This window comes from Ailuropoda melanoleuca, chromosome 15 (genome assembly GCF_002007445.2).
Source record: "Ailuropoda melanoleuca isolate Jingjing chromosome 15, ASM200744v2, whole genome shotgun sequence".
Classification (NCBI taxonomy): Eukaryota; Metazoa; Chordata; class Mammalia; order Carnivora; family Ursidae; genus Ailuropoda; species Ailuropoda melanoleuca.
Window position 1 is genome coordinate 91,513,517 of NC_048232.1, and position 23,564 is coordinate 91,537,080.

Consider the following 23,564-nt stretch of genomic DNA (forward strand, 5'->3'; position numbering starts at 1 on the left):
CCGAAGCGGAAACTTTACAGCGCCGTCCCCGGCCGCAAGTTCATCGCCGTGAAGGCGCACAGCCCGCAGGGCGAGGGCGAGATCCCGCTGCACCGCGGCGAGGCCGTGAAGGGTGAGGGGGCCGCGGGGGGCGGGGTCGCGGGGCGCGCGGGGGGCACCACTCCCGGGTGCACGATTGGGGTCCTCCGTGATCGTGGAAGGGCCGATGCCATTTTCCGGGTGTCTGTCATTGGGGGTATCTCTGGAACTCTGAGCCGCTGTGGTCATTATGGGATGCATCTGCCACTGGGGATTCCTTGTGTCACCGTGAAGGGCTCTGTGTCAGGGAGGGGTGCCTATCTTTACGGGGGTCCTGTCATGTGGGCCCCTCTCGATCCTCTGCCACTGTGGGTTCCCTGTTGTCACCGTAGAGGTTCCTCTCATCATGGGGGTGTTTCTGTGTCATGATGGAGGTTGGTGTCATGGGGTTCTGTGTATTTGAGGGACCCTATCCCATCAGGGACCTTCCTCCAATTATGGGATTCCTGTGTCACTTCTGGGACTTATTCATTGGAAATCCTCCTAATACGTGGGGACCCTGTCCCATTGTGGGGGATATGTGCGACAATTATGTGGGTGTCTGTGTATTATGAAGGTTTCTATCACTGACGCTTTCTGTGTTTTGGGGGGATCCTTTGCCATGACAAGCTCCTCTCATTATAGGGGCCTCTGTCATTATTGGGGTCCTATCCTCATGGGTGCCCTACGTCCATGGGAGCCTGAGAAGGAGACAGCTGTGAGGTCAGCCTCCCTTCGGTCCATCATGTGGCCTGACCTCTTGGCCACGGCACAATGACCCTGAGCTTTCGGCAGCGACTCCTGGGGTGGGCAACAGAGCAAGGATGGGGTTGGTTCAAGAGGTGGGAGGAGAGGGGTCAACTGGAAGGGCAGGAGATGGCTTGTGGCCCCTGCCTCTGCCTGTTGTCTCCCCTCGAGTGTGTCCATCTGTGTGTCTCTCTGTCCTCCACATGCCTATCCTGTGCTGTGTCCATCTGTTCATTTCTGTCTGGGAAAAAGCCAGGAGGATGAAGGAAGAGAAGGGGAGAAGAGGAGAGAAAGGCTGAAGGAGGAGGGTGGTGGGCAGCACTTGAGCCTGAGGTGGTGGTGGGTGGGGTGGGCTCCTGGGTATCTGGCTGCACCCTGACAGCTGTCTGGCTTCTGTCCCTCCAGTGCTCAGCATTGGGGAGGGCGGTTTCTGGGAGGGGACCGTGAAAGGCCGCACGGGCTGGTTCCCGGCCGACTGCGTGGAAGAGGTGCAGATGAGACAGTATGACACACGGCACGGTGAGTGACCCCACATCCCCTGAGCAGCTCCCGAGGGGCACTGCCCCTTCCTGCTCCCCTTTGGTCTTGCCTGGAGCTGAATCCATGGATATTCACAGAGAAGAGACTAGAGTAAACTCAAACACACGTTCAAAGTGGACAGAAACTTGTGTACGTGACGGACGCAGCGTGCACACACCCTGGACGTACTTGTGAGCACGTGGGGGCGTTTCACAGCCATAGAGACACATGGGACCTGCTCCTAGGACACACAGTATGATCGTGTGACCCCACATCTCTCTGTGATCCCACATGTGACTCCCAGTGACCCTAACCCACACCCGCCAAAACACACATAGTCCCCACAGAAATCCTGGGTGTTTGGAGTGCGAGATTCCTGTGTGGCTGGCAGACAAGTAAAGAGGTCAGGATGAGAAAAGAGGCGTCTTTCCAAAGTGGACAGATTGTCCAAGTGGGGAGTGCAGGGAGGCCTGGACTAGCCAAGAGGAAATGAGGCCAGTTGGGCCCAGAGGGGCTGTCGTGAGTGCCTTGGGGCCAGGATGGTCTGAGGGCAGCAGGTGGGGGATGGCTGCATCCTTAGCTTGGAGGGAGGATGTGAAGGCAAAGGTTACAATTTCTAAGCCTGGGGAGCAGCTTTAGTCAGACCTTGCTGACTGCCTGGGCCTCCAGAAAGGACCCCTCTGGGTATTGGGATCTGAGGTGGTCCTGCCAGTAGAAAGCAGTGGCTGCTCCTTTTGTGGCTCTCAGGCCAGGGCTGGCTGTGTGTCTGGGGTATACCCTTGCAATGAGGACTCAGGGGTCCTAGGAGGCCCCCAGACCCATGAGTGTTATTTCTGCCTTGGGGAACTGGTGTCACAAGGGAGCCCCCTCCTGAGTGGTGACCAGTGGTAGTTGCCAGTGGTGTGTCTAGACCGAGGGTGCACGTGTCCCTCCCTCTGCGCATGGAGGGCTTGGGCCCAGTGTTGCTGTGCTCCACTGCCCTGGGTTGAGGGGTTCCCAAGGGGAGCCAACCCCTGTGTGGCCTGGACCTCTGCCCTATGTGGAACATGACCAGGGCCCACGGAGGCAGGGGTGCGGCTGCTGACCTGCTGTTTTACTCAACCATTCCCTGTCTTGCCCTGGCGGCTCTCCTGGTGGCTGGGAGCATGGAAGGGACACCAACCCCCTGTTTTCTGCCTCTGGAGGGTAGGTGGGGCAGTGTGTCCAGGTGGGGAATGATTTCAGAGGTTTGGATCCTGGTACCAACTTCACGGAGGAGGGTGGGGAAGAAGGGGCCTCTGAACTTGTTGAGTAGGGACCAGGTCCTGTGCTGCCCCCTGGGAGGGCAGTGAAGTCTCCAGTTTGAGAACTGTGTGGATCCAGAAGGAGCTGGGATTTGAGAACAGCAAATCTCGATTATGCGTTTGATGTGTGCTGGGCCCTGTGTTAGGAGCGAGATCACAGGGGCGGCTCTCTGCCCAGAGAGGAGCAGGTGTGCACGACAGTTACAGCAGGGGTGTTGGTGTGTTCTTGTAACGGGTGGGAGCACAGGGGAGCCCCCTGGGTTGGCCGGAAGGAGTCGGAGAGCAGCCTTGTAGGACAGCCAGGAGTCGGCTAGGTGGTCAGCTGATGGGGATGGGGCAGAGCCTGTGTGCTGGCACATGGCCTGCTGTTCTAGACCCACACGTGCCGGCATCTAGCATGCTCCTAGCTGCGTCAGGGTGTCTGGCATTTTACATAGGAGCATTCTCTGACTCGTCCCAGCGGGTCTAGGAGGTACGGGCAGTTGTTAGTTCATCTCTAGGAGGGCAGTCTCATGTGTGACGCGGGCAGTGGGCTGCAGGGTCTGTGCTGTAACCACCACACTTCAGGGGCTCTGTGTGTGTGCATGGAGAAGTGGCAGGGCTGGGGTGGGGAGCGCAATGCCGGTCAGATGGCTGTGGGACCTGGTGGTGGAGCTTTGCAGCTATGGCAGTGCTGCAGGAGACTGGGGGATGCTGTCTTGATTGTGCATGTCATTTAGAGTTGGGGCAAAGGCCCAGGCAGGAAAGAGTGAGGAGGTGGAGAGGGCTGGGTGGGCTGAAGTTCCGGAGGTGGGAGAGTACAGGAGTAACCCGGAGAAGGAGCTGTAGGCCTTGGGGCAATTGCAGGGCTGCTAGACCAGGGTGGCTGTGGAGTTTGTCCCCTGAAAGAGTGTCAGAAGGTATCTGGGTAGATGGAATCCTTTCATGGGTGGGCAGATGGAGAGAGGCCTGCGAGGGCTGCCCGCTGGCAAGGGCTAGGAGTCATCTCTGTCCTCAGCTAAAGACCCAGCCACTAGCTGCTCTGGTCATATAGTCTATGATCTGGGACCCAGGGGCTGAGTTCTGCCAGGGGCCAGACGGCAGCCCAGGAATGGGAACCCGCTTCCAACAGGCCCAGATCCAAAGAAAGATCTGTTTCTGAGACTGGAGTGGGGACAGAGAAGGACTTAGGGACCGAAAAGGGGACACTGTGCCAGCGTGTATGGGCCAGGCTGATGCCCAGGGTCATAAGAGAGAGTACCTCCCAGGCACCTGTCCAGAGCAGAACGGGTAAGAGGGGCAGTTGCAGGCAGAGTGCTGAGAAGTGAGGGGAAGTCCTGTGCGCATAGAAAGATCTGTAGGACACCTGGAAAGCTCTGGCCAGCTCCTCCCTCCCCTCTCCCCCTTCCTCTTCCTCCTTCCCTCCTCCCCCTCCTTCCCTCTTTCCCTATCTTTCCAGTACTGGGGGGTCATGCTGTGTGTTTTCACTTCAGCTGGCTTCTATGTGTCTGATTAATAAAACTGGAAAATGAATTTGTGTTATGTAATAAATAGAATTTGACTAAATCTAAAAACTGCAGGCTAATGAACTGTGAGTTTGAGGGGGTCATTCTGCAGGCAGGTGCTATGAACATTTAGGAGTTGGGTCAGTATGGAGAAGGGTGTGACAGAGGCAAGAAGGGGTCTGATGCCCGCCCCCCCCCCCAGCAATGACGAGGCCTGGCCTGCTCTGGCCTTGGGAACGGCAGGATGGTGGGTGCAGGTGCACGACAGGCAATGTGTGGGAAGAGAAGAGAAGAGAAGGGAGCTGAGGAGCTACTGGGAGGTTTGGGTGATAATTACAGGCCATCACAACCTAGAGGACCCTCCAAGGAGAATTTTCCTGTTCTACAAGGAGAGGGTTAAAGGGGTCTGTTGACTTACTGAGAATCACATTAGTGGCAGGATCCTAAAAAGCAGGACCAGTATTTTTCCTAACACCTGTGTCTTCTGATATTAATAGGAATTCTTTCTTTTTTTCCATCCAGCCACTGCTCCATCTACTTTTGTATCCATCTATCCCTTGACTTACTCACCTTTCTTGCCATTCATCTACTCTTCTATCAACCCACCCAGCCAACCCCTCTTTCCATCTACCCACCCAGCCAACCATCTGTCCATCTATTGATCAATACATTCATCAATCTACCAATCCAGCTGTCCCCTCTCTGTCAACCCACCCAGCCCACCTATCCATCCATTTACCCATCTACTATCCTTTGATCCATCCTTACCCTCCCGGCCCGTTCTCTTTCCCTCCGTCCACTTCTATATCTACTTTTGATCTGATCTATTCTTCTGCCTGTATCTTGTTCCATCCGTCTATCCGTCCACCCATCTGTCCTTCCAGTTAGCATTTAGAGGGTCTGTTATGTGCCAGGCACTGCACTAGGTGCTGGGATCATAGAAATACATGAGACGTGGTCCTTACCCAGGAGGACCTCACAATCAATCCTAGGTTCCCTCTCTGATCTCATTTCCTCTCTCTCACTCTCTCAGCTCCAGCTGCATAGGCTGCTTGCTGTCCCTTGACATCCCAAGCCAATCCTGCTATGTGGGCTTTGCCCTGTGTGCCTGCTGCCAGGAAGCCTTGCACCCACAGAGTCCTCGAACTGCTCCCTAATGTTCTGTGCCTCTCCTCAACTGTCCCTTCCTGATGAGCCTTCATGTGACCACTGTAGAACTGCAGACCTTCTCTGCACCCCTGTCCTGCTTATTTCTGTCCTAACATTTGCCAGTATTTGACACGTTACGCATATACGTGTTTCCTGTCTTTCTGTTCTTTCTGTTCTTTCTCTTCAAATAGGTGGTCAACTCCACAGGCTAGAGGCTGTGTTCTGTCCTTTGCTGTGTTCTCAGGGCCTAAGACAAACAGTGCTTGGTACACAGTAGGCGCTCTCCAAATACTTGTTGAACGAATGAGTTAATCTTGAGAAGTGCTAGAATGATAGGGAGCGAGAGAGGAGCTGTGGATGTAATGTGAGGTGTGGTGGAGCTGTCTTGGAGTCCTTCCAAGGTCTGGGAAAGCTGGAAGCCAGGAGGGGCGGGAGATTCTTACCTACAGGTTGCTGGGGAAGAAAGCCCGGAGCAGGGGGCAAGGGTTATGGCTGCAGGTGTGGACTGGAACCTGCAGGCTTGCAGGACGTCAGTGAGGCTGTGGGTGGGGCAGTAGGGGCACAGCTGGGCAGCCCTGCGAGGGACTTTGAGATCAAGAGTACAAATGGGGGCAAGGCTCTTGTGGGGTGCAGTGACGTCAGGGAAGGGGACCCAGCCCCACACCTGTACCTGCCCGCTCAGAGGCAGGCTCTGGAGGAAGGGACTCTGGGATGTTGAGAGTGTGTGGGCTCTTGGAAGAGTTTCAGTGAGGGCCCAGTGACACTTCATGCCAGTGTGTATGGTCTACAGCCTGACACGCCTGTATGAGCACAGCACTTCCATGTGACTCCAGGTGATACACGAATTTGCCCACACACCTACATGCCTGCTTTGCTCTTAGCTTTGGGGCTTGCTGACTCTTAAGATGGCCCTGGTCTTGCCCCGTCTGCTGTGTGCAGCCACTCAGGAGAGATGAGCTGAAGCTCCCCCCATTATGGACCCCGACCCCCAGAGGCCAGGATTTCCAGCATGGTCCCCTCAGCCTGCTTACCTATGGACCTTTGGGCCCCCACTTCCATGTGGGCACAGCCAGGCCAGGGCTGTGTGTGTGGGCAGAGGCTGGTAAGCAGCATGGCTGAGGGGCAGTTCAGGTCAGTTGGAGAATGTGGCCCTCCATCAGCTCCTAAACTCCCCTCAGAAACCCGGGAGGACCGGACGAAGCGCCTTTTCCGCCACTACACAGTGGGCTCCTATGACAGCCTCACTTCACACAGGTACAGGTGGGGGCGGGTGGGCAGGTGGGCAAGGGTAGGCGTGCATGCGGATGGGACGTCGGATATGGAGGGAGGACAGAAGCGGGTCGAGGAGGCCTGGGGACGAAGAGGTCAGAGGAGGGGAGGTGCTACCCAGCCCACCGCTGTCTTCCGCCTTCCTGCCTCAGTCCAAGGGCAACTTTCCAGGGTGGGCTGTGCCTGTGGGATCCTGTTTGGGGCACACATGGGGTCAGCCTGGCCAGCTGTGCTTGCTCTCTGACGGGGCTCTCCTTATCCCTCCCTGCTTTCCTCCACCAGTGATTATGTCATTGACGACAAGGTGGCTGTCCTGCAGAAACGGGACCATGAGGGCTTCGGTTTTGTGCTCCGCGGAGCCAAAGGTAATGAAGAGTAGGTGGCCCCGTGAGTGTGTGGGGGGCTGGGGTGTCAGGCTGGCAGGGGCTGCGCCCCACTTGGGGTGTTTCTTGTCTCTGCCCCTCCTCGCTGCTCCCCTTCCTGCCTCACCCCTGCCCCGTCCCTTGCCCCTGCCTCCCCCACTCCCTCTCTCCCTGCTAGTTTGGCCCCTGCCTTGCCCCCGACCCTCTCTTTTTCTGGCCCCACCCTGCCTTGTCCTGCTGCTCCGACTAGATTCTTGGTTTGGAACGTCGCAGTACAAGGCAGTAGTGCCTTGGGTCTGTTGCTTTCCAAGATCCCTGCTGGAGTGTGTCTCATGGAAAGGGAGTCCCCCGGGGCGGGCCCGAGGGCGGGTTTCTACCCGCGGTGGCCCCAGGGCACCCTGCCTCGACTGTCCCTGGTTCAGCATGGTGAACACTTGTGGGAGGTGGCGGTGCGGCACTGTTTGCACCTGGACCACGCTGGTGGAGCCCCTTCCTAACTGCCCTCCCCTGCAGCAGAGACCCCCATCGAGGAGTTCACGCCCACGCCCGCCTTCCCTGCGCTCCAGTACCTTGAGTCGGTGGATGTGGAGGGTGTGGCCTGGAGGGCGGGGCTGCGCACGGGAGACTTCCTCATCGAGGTGAGGCCTGGTACCTGTGCAGCCAGGTGGAGTGCTGCCCCCTGAGTCCTGAGAAGGACACACTTGGAACGGCCCCCCGCCTGCCTGTCTGTCCCAGGTGAACGGGGTGAACGTGGTGAAGGTCGGGCACAAGCAGGTGGTGGCTCTGATCCGCCAGGGCGGGAACCGGCTCGTCATGAAGGTTGTGTCTGTGACGAGGAAGCCGGAAGAAGATGGGGCTCGGCGCAGAGGTGAGGGGCCAGGCTTCAGACCTCCGTCCTCAGACATCCCCCTCTGACTCCTGCCCTTAGACCTTTGACCCCGGGCCCCCACCCCGCTCCCCACCCCCTGACCCTAGACTGTTGACGTCAGATGCCTAAACCAGGTGAAATGGGCACATTCATGGCCTGGGTACCTTCCCCATCCCTGATGTTAGACTGCCAACCCTGGCCCCCAGCCTCTGACCCCTGACCCCAGGTTGCCCCTCCTCAGATCCCCACCCCCTCCTTCCCGGCGTCCCCCCAGCCCCTGGCGTGGAAGAGCCCTCCTTCCCGACACTGCCAGCAGCTGCCTGGAGGCCGGGGTTGCCATAGCAACTGTGAGGTTGACGCTGCCGCCGCTTATTGTCGGAGGGAAGGGGGAGGCGGCACCTGAGGGAAGAGGAAAAGCGTCTTCTCCCCGCGACGTCGCGGCACAGCCCGGGCCCAGGAGGCTTTGCCAGCTTGGGCCGGCCCAGCCCAGGTCCTGGCTAGGCCAACCACACCCCGGTCCCCTGAGGGGCAGCGGCCTCCAGGGCCAGGGGGGAGCCCTGGAGCAGCGGGAACTCCGCCTGCCGGGAGACCCCTCCCAGCCCCCACCTCATGGCTCTGGTGCCCCCTGGCTCAGCCCTCGGAGCCTACTGGGTGGGCACTCAGGCAGGAGCTGGCCAGCACTGTGACCCCCACTGGGGCCCTTGACCGCCTACCTCCTGAGGCCCCAACAACCCTGGCCCCACGGGGCCCTCAGCACCCCCTGAGCCCCCAGCGCCATGAAGAAGTTTGCATCTAGCCGCAGCCTGAACAAGATCCTGGCGCAGTGCGACTCATCCTCACGGGAGTACGAGGAGATCCAGGCGGTGGAGCGCAAGTGGCACCTGCACCTGGCCACGCCGCGCTGCCTGCTGCTAGACAGGAGGTCCAAGGCCTCCCTCTTCTTTGCAGCCCCGCCGCCCCCCAAGAGGGCCCCCAGCACCACGCTGACCCTGCGCTCCAAGTCCATGACAGCTGAACTTGAGGAACTTGGTGAGCGGTAGGGGTGGACGGTGGGCACGCAGCCCAGGTGGGAAGCCAGGCAGTGTGAGCTGGGACCGAGGCCAGGCAGAGATAGGGGGGAGGAAGGACAGACAGACCAACGTATGGAGGTCTGGTAAGAGGGTCAAAGGTAAACGGGTGGGTGCCGAAGTGGCGAGGAGGGGGTTGACACGTGGATGGCCTGAGGGCTAGAGATGGACAGTGAACCAACCAGGACTGATGGTCAGGGAGCAGGACCCGGCCTTCCAGTGTGTTTGCATGCATGTATACCTGCTGCCTCTGGCTCTGCACGCCTCCGGTTTGACTTTGCTCCATTTCATCCAAATGAGGAACGAGCGGGAGTCAGGGGACCTGGGCTCTGCCCTGGCTCTGCTGGCACTAGCTGTGTGATCTTTGTGCTTATTTTTGCCTCCTTAGCACCTGTTCACTCATCAATTAAGCAGGGGTTACAGTGAGCTGCTGACCTGACAGGGCTGTGTGAACATCGCTAGTATGATGGTGGGATAGGCCCTCGTGAGCTACAAGAGGCAAACAAGAGTGTGTCAGGGCTTTGGTGGGGCATGTTGTGGGCATGATCCCAGGATGGCCCCTAATAGCCTCATTGTGGGCATGTCTTGATATACGTGACCATTAATAGCCTCATCATGGGCATGTCCAGATATACACGACCATGTCCTGACTTATGTGGCAGTTAACAATGGGCACGTCCTGATATACATGACTGCTAACATGCTCTATCTTCCTGTAATTCAAACCCAGTTCTAGTCCCAGACTTTACTATGGCTCTAGCCATGAAAGGAATGCTCACTCTGGTCCTAGGCTGAGTTCTGACCTAGTCCTGGCCACAGGAAAGGCCCTGATCCTGGTTCTAGACTGACCCTCAACCCTGGCTTCAGGCTTTGTTCTTCCCCAGCCATAGAAAGAACACTTACTTGTCCCCCCAAATTATTGCTGACCTTACTAATAGCGTGATTCTTGACCTCGTCCTGGCCACAGGTTGAGCTACCGCCCTTCCAAACAGGTACTCTTGACTGCAGGGTAGGAGGAGGAGGACAGCCACCAAGATAGACCAAGCTGACATGGTCATACTTCTCTTCCCCATAAATACTCTGAATAAAGTAAAAGTCAAAAATAGATAGCCAACTCAAAATAAAGGAAGAGGAATTTCCCAGGCCTCAAGAATAAAGTTAATAAAATCAGTTAAGGAAGTGAGAGGAAGTTGATAATGCTTCCATAGTCCAGGAGGGCTCAGGACAGTATATAGACCCTAAGGGCAGGGGTTAGGGCTCTGATGCTTCCACAAAGCCAAGAGATGTGGCTGTGGACCCATGGGAAGTGGGAAAACTAGAACCAAGCCCAAGGACCGGAATTAGCATCAAAAGAACTGGAAATCATAGAAGAATAAGAAAGACACAAAATGAGGTGTTTAAATACAAAGTTTAAGGAAGTAACAGAACTCATAAAGGACAGCCCTTTATGACATCCCATAAAGGACAGTTCTCCCCCCGCCCCCGCCCAAAGGAATAAGCAGATTTTTAAAAAGGATCCCTAAAGAACTGTTACTGAAACAGAAAGTATAGTCACTGAGATTAAAAAAATCCATGACTGGGATAAACAGTATACTAGACTCAGTTGAAGAAAGAAACAGTGAATTAGAAGATAATTCTGAGGAAATTACCCTAAAATGCAGCTCAGAAAGATAGGGAGATGCGAATTATTAAAAAGCAGATAAGAGATAATGGAGGACAAGTGAGAAAATCCCAGTCTAATGAAAGCTCCAGAGGGAAAGAATGAACTGATTGGGGAAGAGGCAATATTTGAAGAGTAAGTGGCTAAGAATTTTCTGAAATTGAACAAGGACATGAAATTCCATTTTGAAGAAGTATAAGTTCCAAGCAAGGAAATAAAAACAAATCTACATCTAGACCTGTCGTACTAAAACTTCATGACACCACAGACAAAAGAAAAATCTTAACTACCAAAGAAGCTGGATGACTTAGAAAAAGAAACAATGGTTAGACCGACAGCAGACTTCTCATCAGCAGTAGTAGACACTAGAAGACAATGGAAAAATAAAAGTCTTGAATCAAAATGCTTTTCCACCTAGAATTCTATACCCAGCTAAACCTGCTCATTGAAGAGTGAGGCAGAGAAGCCAGCAGACTTCTGGCCCCAGGGTCACAAGGGTCCAAGACTAGTCATGGGGAGCTGATCTGTCACACTGATTAAAATCCAGACTGATCAATAGACCAGTACCAGTAGGCAGCTGGGTTTGGCTAGACAGTAGACCAAGGCTCTAGTGGGTGGGTCCCAGGAGTTCCTTCCAGAGGCTGTCACAGAGCCATGTTCAGGTACATGATCAGAAGGGACCCTCCCAGTTCTGCACGAAGAGGTGCATGGGCATCCAGGGATCAGGGGACTGAGCCCTGTGGAAACAGAATTGCCTTCTGCTTTCTGGGATGCTTCTGTCTGAAGAAACCAGTGAGTGGAAGAGCCCCCTTCCTCTCTGCACTGGTCTGGGTGCTCCTGCTGCTGTGTGACAGGGTCGTTCTGCACACCCTTGTCTTCTAGAGGGGCTCACTCTTGCTGCCTCAGGCCAGCATTGTTTCCACCAGTTTTTACCCTAACAGAATCTGGGGGAGGACAAAGGGACAGCTTAGCACAGAGTCTCCATCCATGCTGCTGAGGGAGGAGGGGTCATAGCTTTTGTTGAAGCAGGACCCAGACTCTTTATATAGCCGCATTCAGAGAAGGGGAAGACACTACTGCCTCCAGGGGATAGCTGTCCTGGGAAGCCGGACCGCTGGCTGACTTTCTCTAGGTTTGAGGGAGCCAGGCCAGCATCAGGGCTTCCCCAAGCACCTAAGGGATCATCCCACGATCCAGTGTTTGTGCTTTTATGAGATAGAAATTAGACCTATGGGTTTATCGGCAGCATAAACATGCCAGTTCTCTGTCACGTTGTTGAGAAGTGATAGAGCCTGTTAGGGTGCTGTAGTCTGTTGAGAAGATGACCTGAACATATGGACAGAAAGGCAGGTGTGAGGCCACAGAAAAAGCAGGTGGCAAGGGTGGGGGCTCACGCCCAGACGGTGGCTTGCTGCTCAGTGGGTGTCTGGGAGAAGCCAGGTCCTGCAGGAGGGAGCGGAGGTAAAGAGCGTCCTGGTGGGGGGTGGTGTGAGCAGAGGCGATGCCCGGAAAATGAAGGCCTGAGGTGGTTGGCAGAAATGGGACTGAGCCGAGCAGGTTGGGATAGGAGCCCTCCTCCTGAGTCAGGTGGTGGGAGGAGGAGGAAGGGTGGGACGCTCCCAGTGCCCTTCAGCATGGGGGCCCCTTGTGGTCACCACATGTTCATCTGCTTGAACCAGGAATGTGCTGGGGCTGCAGAGATCAGTGGAAACTCAGACCAGGGAGGGCCTTGGTGGCTCTGAGCCCCTCCTGTTCTTTGGCTTTCCCATGAGAAGTCTGGAACTTTGGGGTCCCTTTTTCTTTTGTGATGAGAATGTCGGGGCAGGTGCCGTGCCAGTGTCTGGTCCCTGATTGGCCGTGGTCTGGCGAACACACTGACCTGCCCTTTGTTGGAAACACTGTGCACAGAATACTCAGGGGTGACCACTGAAGCTATTAGTAGTCTCTGAACTTGTTTTTTTTTTGTGGGGGGGGGTGCCTTATTTTCTGAACAAACAATTGATTGAACCAAGTATGATTTAGCTGTGTGTGGACATCTCCAGATGTGTGTGCATGAACGCCTTTATGCATGTGTGTGCGTGTGTGTGCGTGCACGTGCTCGGATATGCATGCACACAAGCATGTGTGCCTGCTTGTGGTTGTTTCCACCTTGAGTTTCAAGCCGTGTATCAACTTGGCATTTGGGCACATTTGCCACGCCAGGGGTGGTAGGGGATCGGGGAGGTCCTGGTTGTTGGGAGGGGTGGGAAGTGGGAAAGATGGGGAAATGGGAATGGGAAGGGGGCCCGGATGCCAAGGAATGAAGCCTGCCTCTTACCCCCTTTGCTCTGTTTCTTGATTGCAAGCCTCCATTCGGAGAAGGAAAGGGGGTGAGTCATCTGCTGGATCCCCAGGCCCCCAGCTTTACCTGATCCCTGTCTAGGGAAGTGCTGACATGTGAGGAGATTCCACTGCAAGTCGTGGTGGTCTAGAAGCCTAGGCCGTACCTTCCTGTTGGCCTTCTCCCTGGGAATCTGGTGTGGGCACAGCAGAGGGAGCTGGGGAAGGATGGATGGGGAGTTCCCAGGGCTGTGGCTCTGTGGAGGTGTGATAGGCACGGCCATTGGCTTTGGGGGCTCAGGTGAGTTGGGGTGGAGTGGGGTGTGAGGGCCACAGAGGCAGCCGGTGAGGCAGAGCTGGGAGGGTCTCCAGTGGAGGGCGTAGCATGTGCATGTCCTGCGGCTGGGTAGGGGAAGGGTTCAGAGGGCTCAGCTGTGGGTCTCCTCAGGGAGCGTGGTGGCTGGGCCAGTGGGGGCGGGAGCACTGGGTGCTCAGCTCTGGCCCATGTTGCTCCTTTCCGCCTGTTTCCTGGGGGCTTCTTGTGTCTGGTGTGTGGGTCCCATTTCTGGACTGACCTGTTGTGGGGCCAGGCCCGGTGCTGGTGATTGTCCCTTCAGAGCAGGGGTCTGGGCCCAACAGCACTGGAGAGGGAGCTCCGAGCTCCTCTGCCCAACATAGCCCAGGCTGTTGACTTCACCACCCCCTGCTGCTCCCTTCAGGCCTCACCTGTACCCTTGGAGGCTCCTTCCTTTACTTTCTGTGGGTCTAGCCTTGCTGTAAGGGATGCCACTTCCATGTGGGGGCAGAGTCTGAGGTCCAGCCTCTGGTGAGATCTCAGGGCCTGGCCTCTGCCAGCTTCTTCCCTCTCTCGAGTGGAGAGGGGACTCTTTCGGCTAAATAGGAGTCAGAGCCCGATGGAAGCCTGAGGTGGCTTTGTGGCCCCAGGCAGGTGTGTTCACTCTTTCGTCTGTGTGCCTGGGGCCCACCCATCCCTTATTCTGGGATCCACAGGGCCTTCCCTGTGCCAGGGATGCGCTGGCCCCGACTGTCGGGGCCCTGCCTCTTCATTATGGCCTGCAGTCTTACCTTCGGAGCTCTCCCGTTGCTCCTGGCCCCAGTCCCAGGTGAGGTGCTTTCCCCAGTGTCTTTTGAGGTATTAAACCTAGGTGTTCTCTAGGGACCCTTTTCTTCACCCTATGAGGCAGGCACACAAGCTATTCCTGGAATATTTTGGTTCTGTCCCTTAGCTCATTAGCAGGGCTCCCAGGGTGCTATGCTGTGGCCTGTGTACTTCTTCCAGTTGTAGGGGAAGTGATGGGCAGTTCATTGTCCCTGCGGCCCCTCATTCCTGCTTGGGCTCTGATTGTTTAAGCAGCTGCACCCGAGCTGTGTCCCCACCGCATATGGAATCTTGAGAGCTGGTGTATGTGAGGCTGAGGGGAGCGTGCCGTTCCCAGTGCCCCAGACCTGGTCCCTAATGGCTTCATTGTCTTTTTTAAGTATCCAAAGTAATTTATTTAAGAATGCATTTTCTAATAATGGTGGGGATTGTTGTCCCCCTCACCAGCTTATAGTTTGAAGAATTCTTGCTTCTTTCCCTCTTGGACATAATTCTTGCCTGGCCCCAGCACCCCCTCCCCATGTCCAACAACATTCGCTTTGCTAACTTCATGTACACACTGCTCTGGGTTCTGGGATTCAGTTCTTCTGGACCTAGAGATGCAGCTTCTAAAATCCACAGCTCAGGTGAGCACATGCCCTGTGGAAATGTTTCTTCTCTGCTCACGTCTGCGGTTTCTGGATAACATGGTTGTTAAGTCTGATCTCTTACTTATTGGATCTGTGATCTGGAGCGCTTTCTCTCTCAGACCTTCAGTTTCTTCTTGGTAAAATGAGGGCATTGTCAGCATCTTCTTTGTATGATTTTGAGGAATGAGAGAAGGGTCACGGCAAGCTCTTCTAACCAGAAGTCACCGGGACTGAACAAAGGGAGGTGATGGTGGTTTTGGCTTCCAAAGGGAAATGATTTGCTTCGTTCCAAAAACAAAGACGGTGACCTCTCTAATGAGCCCTCCCAGTGGTGCAGGGAGCCACGCACAGGCCCTGTGAGCTGGTCTGGAGATGGGGCAGGTTCTGCTGGTGACTTGTAACTTCTGTTGAACTCCTGTATTATTCAGGGCCCAGGCTGGACACTCGGGAGATTCTGGGAGCCCACAAGCTCTGTGGGGAGATGAGGAGCAGTGTGTCTTCAGTGCTAACCCTGAACTAGGCCTTCTGATGTCCCTGCCAGTTCTTGCAACAGACACTGAAGCAGCTGCCGTTTTTATGCTCACTTGATCAGATAGGGAAACTGAGTCACAGAGAGGTTAAGTCAGGACAGAGTGGGAACGTGGTGTGGGTCTGGTCTGGGTTGGGTGCCCACCAGCTGGGAGGAGCGGACTTACTTCCCCAATTGCTGAGTGGGTGGAAGAGGCAGGAGGTGCTGGTGGGAGGTGTTGGGGCTGACCATGTCCTCTGACGGGGCATTTTATGAGAGGCCAAGCACGACCAGACACACGGTCCTCTAGGCTGGGCAGAGCCTCTAGGGGCTCGGGGATTCAGAGCCTGAGTGATGAGTGGGGTGAGTTGGGGCCACTGTGGGCACAGGAGCTGGCCTCAACCCCTACTGCACCCCCCATGCAGGCCCTGAGTGCACCACCCCAGTCATCCATGCAGAGCCGCTTGCTCCCAGACACACGTGTTCAACAAGATTTCCAAGTCATTTTGACAATCAAAACACCACCTTTAAAAACATTAAATAGCTTTAGTAAAAACAAGCAAGCATAGCTTTTCTTTTTGATGGATTTGAATGCTGCCTGAGGCCTGCTGGTGCCTTGCTCCCTTCTTGGGCCTTGATCTCTGTTGGCCCCTCTTCCTTACCTCCCTCCTCGCCCCTTCAGCATCAACCCTCCCAATATCTTCTTTTCTTGGCACCTCCCACCCAGGGTGGGGCTGCTGTTTCTGGGGTGAAGCTTCTTTGGCCTCGTAATCTGCATTAGGGCTGTTTTTTAGGACCTTAGCCTGGGACTGTGAGTTCTGTTTCAGAAGGGTCCTGTTTACTCAGCTTACCTGCATCTTCTGTGGTCACCTGGTGTACACCAGGGTCTGTCCTCGGGCTGCAGCCCCAGGAGCAGCTTATCTTTCGGTGCAGCAGGGGCCACAGACTGAAGAGAAGTGCCAGGTGCTGAGGAGAAGAGGAGAGGGCAAAGGGAAATTCAGGAAGACTCCGGGCCCCAAACAGTGCTGTGTCTCCCCTGGTCCTCTCCCTAATGGTCAGTTGGGCTTTTCCTGGAGTGGGGCTCGAGGGGGTGACCTGGACCAGCCCCTGAGGACAGAACGGCCGTGGGACTCAGACGGGTTGCATGTTGCTTGGCTCCCAGTCTCCCCAGTCTTGGGTCTGGAGGAAGGGACATGGAGTGGGCGGGGTCCAGTGGCTCCACTAGCAGCACCAGGTGGACCAGCCTTGCGGGGAGGACTCTGCAGTGGGGCTGCACAGGGATGGAGCCGGGTCAGGGTCCGGGTGGTTGAGATGGTGCCTCCCTTGGCTGTGCAGAGAAACTGGATGAGATCCTGGCAGCCGCCGCGGAGCCTACACTGAGGCCAGACATCGCAGACGCTGACTCAAGAGCCGCCACTGTCAAACAGCGGCCCACAAGTCGGAGGATCACCCCAGCTGAGATCAGTGTAAGTCATGCCAGCAGCTGGGGGGTATGGAGAGTGGGGAGGCAGGGGGAGCATGGGGGTCGGAGTTCCATGTCCCCTGCTGGGTGTGTGTGCATTTTTCTGGGGTGGAAGTCCATTATTTGGACCCTACTTTCCGAGGGTGGGGGCGAAGGACCCCGTGGCTTCTCCTCTCACACGGGAAATCTTAGCCCCAGAATGGCCACATTTAACGTCGTGCTGTGTTCAGTCCTCTGGCTGTGGGTTTCAGAACCTCCTGCATAGCCACACGCAGGACCACTTAGAGCACCGAGCCCTAACGAGGGTACAGTGCAGTGTGTCTCTGCCCCCTGCCACTCCTCTCACTTGGCATCTTCTGGGCCTCATCCACACCAACCCTACCCAGTACTCTATGCCCAGGCCTCCACTGGCTGTGCCCCTGCTCCCTGGAGACCTCAGGGCCTGGGTCTGAGTCCTGGGTCAGGCTCCGTCAGTGCCAGCACCATTGGAATTAGTGCATGGGGTGTTTGATCTCAGGTTTAGGAGGATGGCTGGGCCTGGGTGGAGAACTGGGGGCCCCAGTGCCCCAGAACATCTGTATAACCCCCCAACTCCCACAGTCTTTGTTTGAGCGCCAGGGCCTCCCAGGCCCAGAAAAGCTGCCCGGCTCCCTGCGGAAGGGGATTCCTCGGACCAAGTCTGTAGGTATGGCTGGGCTGGGGGCTGCACGGGGCCGGAAGGAATGGGGCTGGGGCTGGGGTGGATGTTGGGCTGGAGGACCCTTTCTCTCCCAACCCTTCAACTGGAGTTTCCAGTTTCTGTCTGAGAACTGCCTCTCCTAGGTCACAGCCTAGGCATCTCCTTGTTGGTGGACATATGTGGGGTCAGTCCTTCCCCCAATCCAGAGACACTGTGCCAAAAGAAACCCTTGAGGCTTCCTTACTCCATCCACTGCTCCCTATCCAGATTGCAACCCCCATCCGCCGCGCTCCCCGTCCAGTGTGCGCGCCCCCCTGCACCGCGCTCCCCGTGCAGTGTGCGCACCCCCATCCACCATGCTCTGCGTCCAGTGTCCGTGCCCTCCTCCTGTCTACTGGTGCCGCCTTCCTGTACCTTCCATAGACACCAGCATCCCTGTCCCTGGGTCTTCTGCCCCCATTCTGGCTGCTCCCTCTGTAGAGTGAATATATGTCAAGTTTCTAACCCGAGACTTACCTTCCCTTGAACCTGCCTGCCCCCCGCCCTAGGTATGCTCTGTGTCTGCCTTCTTCTTCACAGCCAGTCTTCTCCAGAAGCCACCTATACTTGCTGTCTCCTCTCCCCAGCCTTCTTCTCAGCCTGAGTCAGGCTAGCTCTGTCCATACCTAAAACGGAAATTGCTCCCACCAGGGTCACCAGTGGTTTCCGGGGCATTCCTTCCAGTGCACACATGACCAGTCCCTCTCTAACCTCAACTGGCATTTGATTTTTCTGTTCCCTCCTTTGTGACACTCACCTCCCCAGGGCTTTAGGACAACATTTCTTGGTTCTTCCCTCAGTTCTCAGGCTGTACCTGTTCAGTCTTTAATGCCCCCCCCCCCGCCAAAAAAACCCGCACATACCACACCTAACGTGGATCCTTCTAAAGGCTGTGTCCTTAGTTTCTTTGCCTTCTGCACCTGTCTCCTTGGGACCTCATCGTACCCCACCACTTCAGTCACACCCCACATTTAGCCATCTCTCTTGACTGGGTCCTCTCCCAAGCCCCACCCACTGCTCATCACTCTAGGCATCTAGTCCCCCCTCACCTGTCCACTTATCCGTCCGTTCACCTGCAGACCTGTCCACTTGTCCATCCATCTGTCCATGTACACCCACCACACCCGTCATCTGTTCACCATCAGAGTAAGCGCTTACTCAGCACTTAGTACAGTACTGGTTCAGCTAAGACTTCAGTAACCCCGCTGAGGTAATATTATTAGTACCTCTGTATTACAGATGAGGTAACAGGTAAAGAGGTAAAATGACTTGCCCAAGGTCGCACAGCTGCCTTACCTGTCTTCTGATAAGACGTCAAGCCAGCCAACTGCCCAGGCCTGACGAATGGGGGTTCTCTGCAGAGCAGAATCATCCTGCATCCCTCTGGCTGACCCCCAGTGGGCTCTTCATTGCATTGGGATCCTGTGGACTGGCCCCAGCGTGTTCCTACTTCATCTGGAGACATTTGTCTCCATTTCCCTCTTACCTGGGTGTACCAGAATTTGCTATTCTGCACCTGCCCCCACTCTGCCCAGATGGCCTGTCCCTCAGCCTAGCCCAGTGCCAGGACTGACCACCATGGGTCCAGATCTCAGTGTCTGCCCTGCAGGATGTGAGCCTCTTGGTGGGGATTCCTCCTGGACCCTCGTATGCTTGGTCCATGAGTGAGTGAGACGGACTCACCCTTAGTTTCCTTGCCCCGGCCTGCTGCTCGTCACCAACATGTTGGCCGAGGTGTCAGAGTCCCAGGGTTCTTACCCCTCGTGGCCCTGGGCACGTGATTCAGTCCCTGAAACCTCAGGGTCCTGATCCACAACTTGAGGACTGTCTAGTGTCACCCTCAAGGCTGCTCTGAGGCTGACCCGGTGGGCTGCACTCACAGGCCGAGGGGACGGTCAGTAGATGCAGGCTCCGTATCTTGAAGCTGACACACAGGAAGTGTTTGAGAAATGCTTCCTACTATCTGTTGGGCAGAGGGCCCGACCCCACCTTGGCTGGTAACAGAACAGATTCCCCATTTCATCCCAGGCAAGTGACTTGTCTTCACCCTAAGTTAGAATTTGGCATGCCAAATCTGCGTCTTTTGGGAGAACAAGCTTTTCCCATGGAGTTCTCTTCTGTCTCACACACGGGCTTATGGGAGCTCAGCAGGTGTTCACATGCTGCACAGTAAATGCAATGGGGAGGAAACCCAGAATGAACCCTGCACAAATTTCTGTGTCCAGTGGTGGGGGTAGAAGGCAGACATAAAAAGGGTGATGATGAATGATGATCTCAGCCAACTTACTGGGATGCTTCTAGGTGCTCAGCTCTGTGCTGTAGGCTTTAAATGGCTCCAGCTCTGGCAGCCAACAGGGGCCAGATTTTCTCCTGAGATTAGGAAACTGACATGCCGAGAGGCTAAGAAACATCAGACAGTAACTGCTAATGCTAGGGTTCAAGCCTCAGTCTTTCCATGAAAGCCCACCTTTGCGGTGCCCAGGGTACAAGAGCTGTCATGGACAAGATATAAATAGTGCAGTGTGGGAGGCCTGAGCCGACCACCTTGGTGGCTAAAGGAGGGGTGGTCGGGAACAGGCAATCTGCACTGTATTGAGTTCATAAAAATGTGACCAAGCACAGAGTGAAGCCAGGTGTAGAGTCCCAAGACACTCTACCAGAGACCTGTGTGTATCACCATGGAGGGGCCCTTCATCCACTCTCCTCTGATTGGGCTGTCTAACGTAGCCTAACTGAACACACCTATAGCACAGGTGTCTACACCGTGTCCACAAGGACACTTGGAGGTCTTGCCAGGTTCTAGCCAGGCAGCAGGACAATGAGGGCCCTGAGCATTCCAGCCCTGCTCTTGCACAGACCCTAAGTCTTGCACGTTGAGGTAGGTAGAGCGGGTTTTGTTTTGAGACTGTGTTGCCCATGAGAGAATTGAGTTTCAGAGGGACTCAGGGCCTGGTCTGGGGTCACACAGCCAATAGGAAGTAAAACTGAAACACGTATCAGGTGCTTAGTCTAAAATTCCATTTTAATTCTTCCTCCTTCCTTTTCACCCAGCCTTAGTGAAATTCAGCCAGTAAGGTTACAACAGTGACTGGGCAGTGCCTCCCAGTCAGTCCATTTGGGTCTCTGGGATGGAGCCCCTCAGGGCTTATCTTTTCACAGAGCACCGTCTCACCTGGGCGCCAGCTGACTTTCTGCCAGATACATGGCCCCTTTGACTGCAGTCACTGTATCACTCCTGCTCTGGGAGAGTGTCCCCCTAATTTCTGGCCATCTCTCTTCCTCCCGTTTCTGGTTGCCACCAGGGAACTCCCAGCAACGCCTGCTTGTCCCACTGTTGTGATGTAGCCTTGCTCAGTCTCGGATGGAAGCCCTGTGCCAGCCACCTGCCTCTGCTCTGCAGTTCCGTCTTCATGACTGAGGACCCTTCTTTGGGCCCTCTCAGTGTAGGGGGGCTTGGGCAGGTCTTGGCCCCGACAGGGTATACCTGTCAGAGTTTGGGTCCTTTCTCAGTCCGTTGGTGGAGCCTTCCTCTGCCTTATATCTGAGCTAATACCTTTCCCTAAGTCTTCCCAAGAGCCCTCCTCAGCCAGCACCGGGGTTGGGGTGCAGAGCCTGGGTGTCCGGAGAGGAGACCAGACTGCGGGGCCTTGCTCAGAATCCGTGCTCTGAGCTCCGCGCCTTCTCTTTTGCTCTCCAACCCCAGCCTCCACGCCCTCCCTGACTCCGTCCTCCCAGTCTGGTTAGCGCTTCCTGCCAATTTCTAAGGGCGCGTCTTCGCAACCCTTGCGTCTGGGACCATGGCTGCCCTCTGCAGAAGGCGGGCGCTGGAGTCCGCAAAGGCCTTGTCTCACTGGATCCCCTCTGTCCGCAGGGGAGGATGAAAAGCTGGCGTCCCTGCTGGAGGGACGCTTCCCAAGGAGTACATCGATGCAAGATCCCGTGCGCGAGGGCCGTGGCATCCCGCCCCCGCCGCAGACCGCGCCGCCACCCCCACCCGCTCCCTACTACTTTGACTCTGGGCCGCCCCCCGCCTTCTCGCCGCCGCCCCCTCCAGGCCGCGCCTACGACACAGTGCGCTCCAGCTTCAAACCCGGCCTGGAAGCGCGCCTGGGCGCCGGGGCCGCTGGCCTGTATGACTCCGGCGCGCCCCTGGGTCCGCTGCCCTACCCCGAGCGGCAGAAGCGTGCGCGGTCCATGATCATCCTGCAGGATTCTGCGCCGGAGGTGGGCGATGCCCCCCGGCCCCCTCCCGCAGCCACCCCACCAGAGCGTCCCAAGCGTAGGCCGAGGCCACCAGGTCCCGACAGTCCCTATGCCAACCTGGGCGCCTTCAGCGCCAGCATCTTCGCGCCTTCCAAGCCGCAGCGCCGCAAGAGCCCGCTGGTGAAGCAGCTGCAGGTGGAGGATGCCCAGGAGCGCGCAGCCCTGGCCGTGGGCAGCCCTGGCCCAGTCGGCGGCAGTTTCGCCCGCGAGCCCTCCCCGACGCACCGCGGACCGCGGCCAAGCGGTCTTGACTACGGCCCTGCGGACAGCCCCGGCCTCGCGTTTGGTGGCCCAGGTCCGGCCAAGGACCGGCGGCTGGAGGAGCGGCGCCGCTCCACCGTGTTCCTATCGGTGGGAGCCATCGAGGGCAGCCCTCCTAGCGCGGACCTGCCCTCCCTGCAGCCCTCCCGCTCCATCGATGAGCGCCTTCTGGGGACCGGCCCCACCACCGGCCGCGACCTGCTCCTGCCTTCCCCCGTCTCTGCTCTGAAGCCATTGGTCAGCGGCCCCAGCCTTGGGCCTTCAGGCTCCACCTTCATCCACCCGCTCACCGGCAAACCCCTGGACCCCAGCTCTCCCCTGGCCCTCGCCCTGGCTGCCCGTGAGCGGGCTCTGGCCTCCCAGGCACCCTCCCGGTCCCCTACGCCTGTGCACAGTCCTGATGCAGACCGCCCTGGGCCTCTGTTTGTGGATGTACAGGCCCGCGACTCTGAGCGAGGGGCCCTGGCCTCCCCAGCCTTCTCCCCAAGGAGCCCGGCCTGGGTTCCTGTGCCTGCTCGCAGGGAGCCGGAGAAAGCACCCCGGGAGGAGCGTAAGTCGCCGGAGGACAAGAAGTCCATGATCCTCAGCGTCCTGGATACATCCCTGCAGCGGCCAGCCGGCCTCATCGTTGTGCATGCCACCAGCAATGGGCAGGAGCCCAGCGGGCTGGGGGCTGAAGAGGAGCGTCCAGGCACCCCAGAGCTGGCCCCGGCCCCCCCACAGTCAGCAGTGGTGGCAGAGCCCCTGGCTAGCCCCCGGGCTCAGCCCCCTGGCAGCACCCCTCCAACAGACTCTGGGCCAGGCCAGGGCAGCTCCGAGGAGGAGCCAGAGCTGGTATTTGCTGTGAACTTGCCGCCTGCCCAGCTGTCCTCCAGTGATGAGGAGACCAGGGAGGAGCTGGCCCGCATTGGGCTGGTGCCGCCTCCTGAAGAGTTTGCCAATGGGGTCCTGCTGGCCACCCCACTTCCTGGCCCAGGTCCCTCGCCCACCACGGTGCCAGGCCCGGCCTCAGGGAAGCCGAGCAGCGAGCCACCCCCTGCCCCCGAGTCTGCGGCCGACTCAGGGGTGGAGGAGGCTGACACACGCAGCTCTAGCGACCCCCACCTGGAGACCACAAGCACCATCTCCACGGTGTCCAGCATGTCCACCCTGAGCTCGGAGAGTGGGGAACTCACCGACACCCACACCTCCTTCGCCGATGGACACACTTTTCTACTCGAGAAGCCACCAGTGCCTCCCAAACCCAAGCTCAAGTCCCCGCTGGGGAAGGGGCCGGTGACCTTCAGGGACCCGCTGCTGAAGCAGTCCTCGGACAGCGAGCTCATGGCCCAGCAGCACCATGCCGCCTCTGCTGGGTTGGCCTCCGCTGCCGGACCTGCTCGCCCTCGCTACCTCTTCCAGAGAAGGTCCAAGCTGTGGGGGGACCCCATGGAGAGCCGGGGGCTCCCTGGGCCCGAAGATGACAAACCAACTGTGATCAGTGAGCTCAGCTCCCGCCTGCAGCAGCTGAACAAAGACACACGCTCCTTGGGGGAAGAGCCGGCTGGTGGCCTGGGCGGTCTGCTGGACCCGGCCAAGAAGTCGCCCATCGCGGCAGCTCGGTGAGCAGGGCAGTGTGGGGAGGGTCCTGTCCCACGTCCATGGCCCCTCTGTGTTCTTCCTCTTGTGCATCCACGGTTTCCTCTGTTCCCCTTCCCAGTCCATTCTACCCCATCCTTCACCTGTCCGTGGCATCCCTCCCTGTCCACTTCTGTTCTTTATTCGCCCTTGCTGTCTGTCCGAGACAGAAGTCTCTTTCAGGGATCTGAGATATCAGGGC

At 57.1% G+C, this 23,564-nt stretch overlaps 1 protein-coding gene across 1 annotated transcript in view; it reads left to right on the forward strand.

Moving 5' to 3' along the window:
- Nucleotides 1-23,564, forward strand: part of SHANK3 (SH3 and multiple ankyrin repeat domains 3) — a gene marked incomplete at its 5' end in the record, with an annotated part of 48,378 nt that overhangs the window by 14,318 nt on the left and 10,496 nt on the right. The window contains 11 exons of the mRNA XM_034643701.1: nt 7-112; nt 1,210-1,323; nt 6,418-6,493; nt 6,791-6,873; nt 7,384-7,508; nt 7,606-7,738; nt 8,687-8,767; nt 12,811-12,834; nt 16,377-16,507; nt 17,104-17,188; nt 21,093-23,346. Of these exons, the coding sequence (XP_034499592.1) occupies nt 7-112; nt 1,210-1,323; nt 6,418-6,493; nt 6,791-6,873; nt 7,384-7,508; nt 7,606-7,738; nt 8,687-8,767; nt 12,811-12,834; nt 16,377-16,507; nt 17,104-17,188; nt 21,093-23,346 (3,212 nt within the window). The remainder of the gene's footprint in view (nt 1-6; nt 113-1,209; nt 1,324-6,417; nt 6,494-6,790; nt 6,874-7,383; nt 7,509-7,605; nt 7,739-8,686; nt 8,768-12,810; nt 12,835-16,376; nt 16,508-17,103; nt 17,189-21,092; nt 23,347-23,564) is intronic.